Source organism: Pteropus vampyrus, unplaced genomic scaffold (genome assembly GCF_000151845.1).
Source record: "Pteropus vampyrus isolate Shadow unplaced genomic scaffold, Pvam_2.0 Scaffold81, whole genome shotgun sequence".
Taxonomy (NCBI): Eukaryota; Metazoa; Chordata; class Mammalia; order Chiroptera; family Pteropodidae; genus Pteropus; species Pteropus vampyrus.
Window position 1 is genome coordinate 2330600 of NW_011888862.1, and position 1639 is coordinate 2332238.

The window sequence follows — 1639 nt, forward strand, 5'->3', positions numbered from 1 at the left end:
TTATAGATGCAGACTAAAGAATTTAGATATAGATATCTGATGACTGTAATTTAAATACTTGAGAAAAAATAGATGAAGCAAATATGGCCAAATTTTGACAGCTGCTAAATCTAAAGAGATGGATTTATGGGTGTTCATTGCACTCTTTTTTTGTTTAAAGTTCTTTAATAGCACGTAAAAGATATAGAAATAAAAATCGGAAAAAATATTTGATTTGAGTGAGAATGTCACTAATAGAAGAATAAACTTAAATTTATTTTAACTTGCATTTTAAAGTAAATTATAAACTGTAGCATTTTATAATTAGTTGTAAATTATTTGTCATGCTTATAATAAAAACACACAATAGAATGAATGCATCAGGGTGTCTCGGCACTGCTCTTAGGAACCAGTGTTCTAGAACTTCTTGCTCTAATATGGCAACTACTGGCCACTAGTCCCAATTGAAATATGCTGCAGATGTAACATAAGTTGGTAAATTTTCACTCGGGACCGCATGATAAATAATTAAGGCTTTGTGGGCCAAGAGGCAAAATGAAGAGCAAATTATGTAGGTACTAATATGACGGGAGGAAAATTTTCAATGTTTTCATCGACCAAATCCAAAATATAATAATCGAGTACAGTTTTTTGTAGTACACATCTACTAACGAGTGGAAAGTTCTTTTTTGAGCGGGGATAGTTCTCATAATTGGAGTTCAAAGGTAGTGTAGCTGTTATCACGTACATCGCAAATGTACGAGTGTGAAAACAATGCTTAGCAATGGTACAAAGAGGCAGCGCTGTGGATCTGGCCCCCGGGCCACAGTTTGCAGACCCTTGTAGTTGGACACCAGTCATCTGCAATAAATTTGGGGCTATTCTGGGTTGGGGGATCACTCCTCGTTGCGAGGCACCTCCATCGCCTGTCCCTGCACCCTCCTTGGGTGTCCAGTTAATCTGGTTCATTGGCCTTCCCGCTCCAGGCAGAACCAAAAAGGTCAGTATTAGCGCCTGGGGCTCTCCCCCCGAGCGAGGGCACGTCACTGCTTCAGGACCACCCAGGGTCCCCAAACCTACCGCCCTGGGTGTGTGGTCAGCCCCTGCCTCCCAGTCCCCTCCCTCTCTCCCTCCACTCCTGCTCCTCAACCCTCTCTCGTTCTTCCAGTTCACCTCCGTCCTCTCCAACTTCCCTTCTCCTCCCCTTCCCGCGCTGCTCCTCCCCGCCCCCCGCCCCGTTCCACCACTGGGTCCAGCCGCGGCGCTTCCTCGCTCCTCCCCCTGCTCCGCCCCTCCAGCTCCGCCTCCCGCAGCTCCGCCTCCCGCGGCTACTCCTGGCTCCGCTCCACCCTCCGCCCGGCAGCCGCGTTTTCCCGCTCCAGCTGCCGCCTCCGCTGCCACTGCCGACTCCGTCTCCGCCGCGCACCCCTTAGAGCTCCAGGATGCCCAACATTGTGCTCTTCAGCGGCAGCTCGCACCACGACCTGTCCCAGCGCGTGGCCGACCGGCTGGGCCTGGAGCTGGGCAAGGTGATCACCAAGAAGTTCAGCAACCAGGAGACCAGGTGGGGGCCGCGCAGTGCGGGGGAGGGCGCGGGGCGCGCGACTGCAGTGTAGGGCTGGGCGGGTGCTCCACCTTCCGGGGCGGGCCGGCCACGACG

At 50.8% G+C, this 1639-nt stretch overlaps 1 protein-coding gene across 1 annotated transcript in view; it reads left to right on the plus strand.

Moving 5' to 3' along the window:
- Positions 1 to 1310: 1310 nt before the first annotated feature.
- PRPS2 (phosphoribosyl pyrophosphate synthetase 2) overlaps positions 1311 to 1639 on the plus strand; it is a 32747-nt gene continuing 32418 nt past the window's right edge. The window contains exon 1 of the mRNA XM_023532345.1: positions 1311 to 1543. Within this exon, the coding sequence (XP_023388113.1) occupies positions 1422 to 1543 (122 nt within the window). The 5' untranslated portion in view covers positions 1311 to 1421. The remainder of the gene's footprint in view (positions 1544 to 1639) is intronic.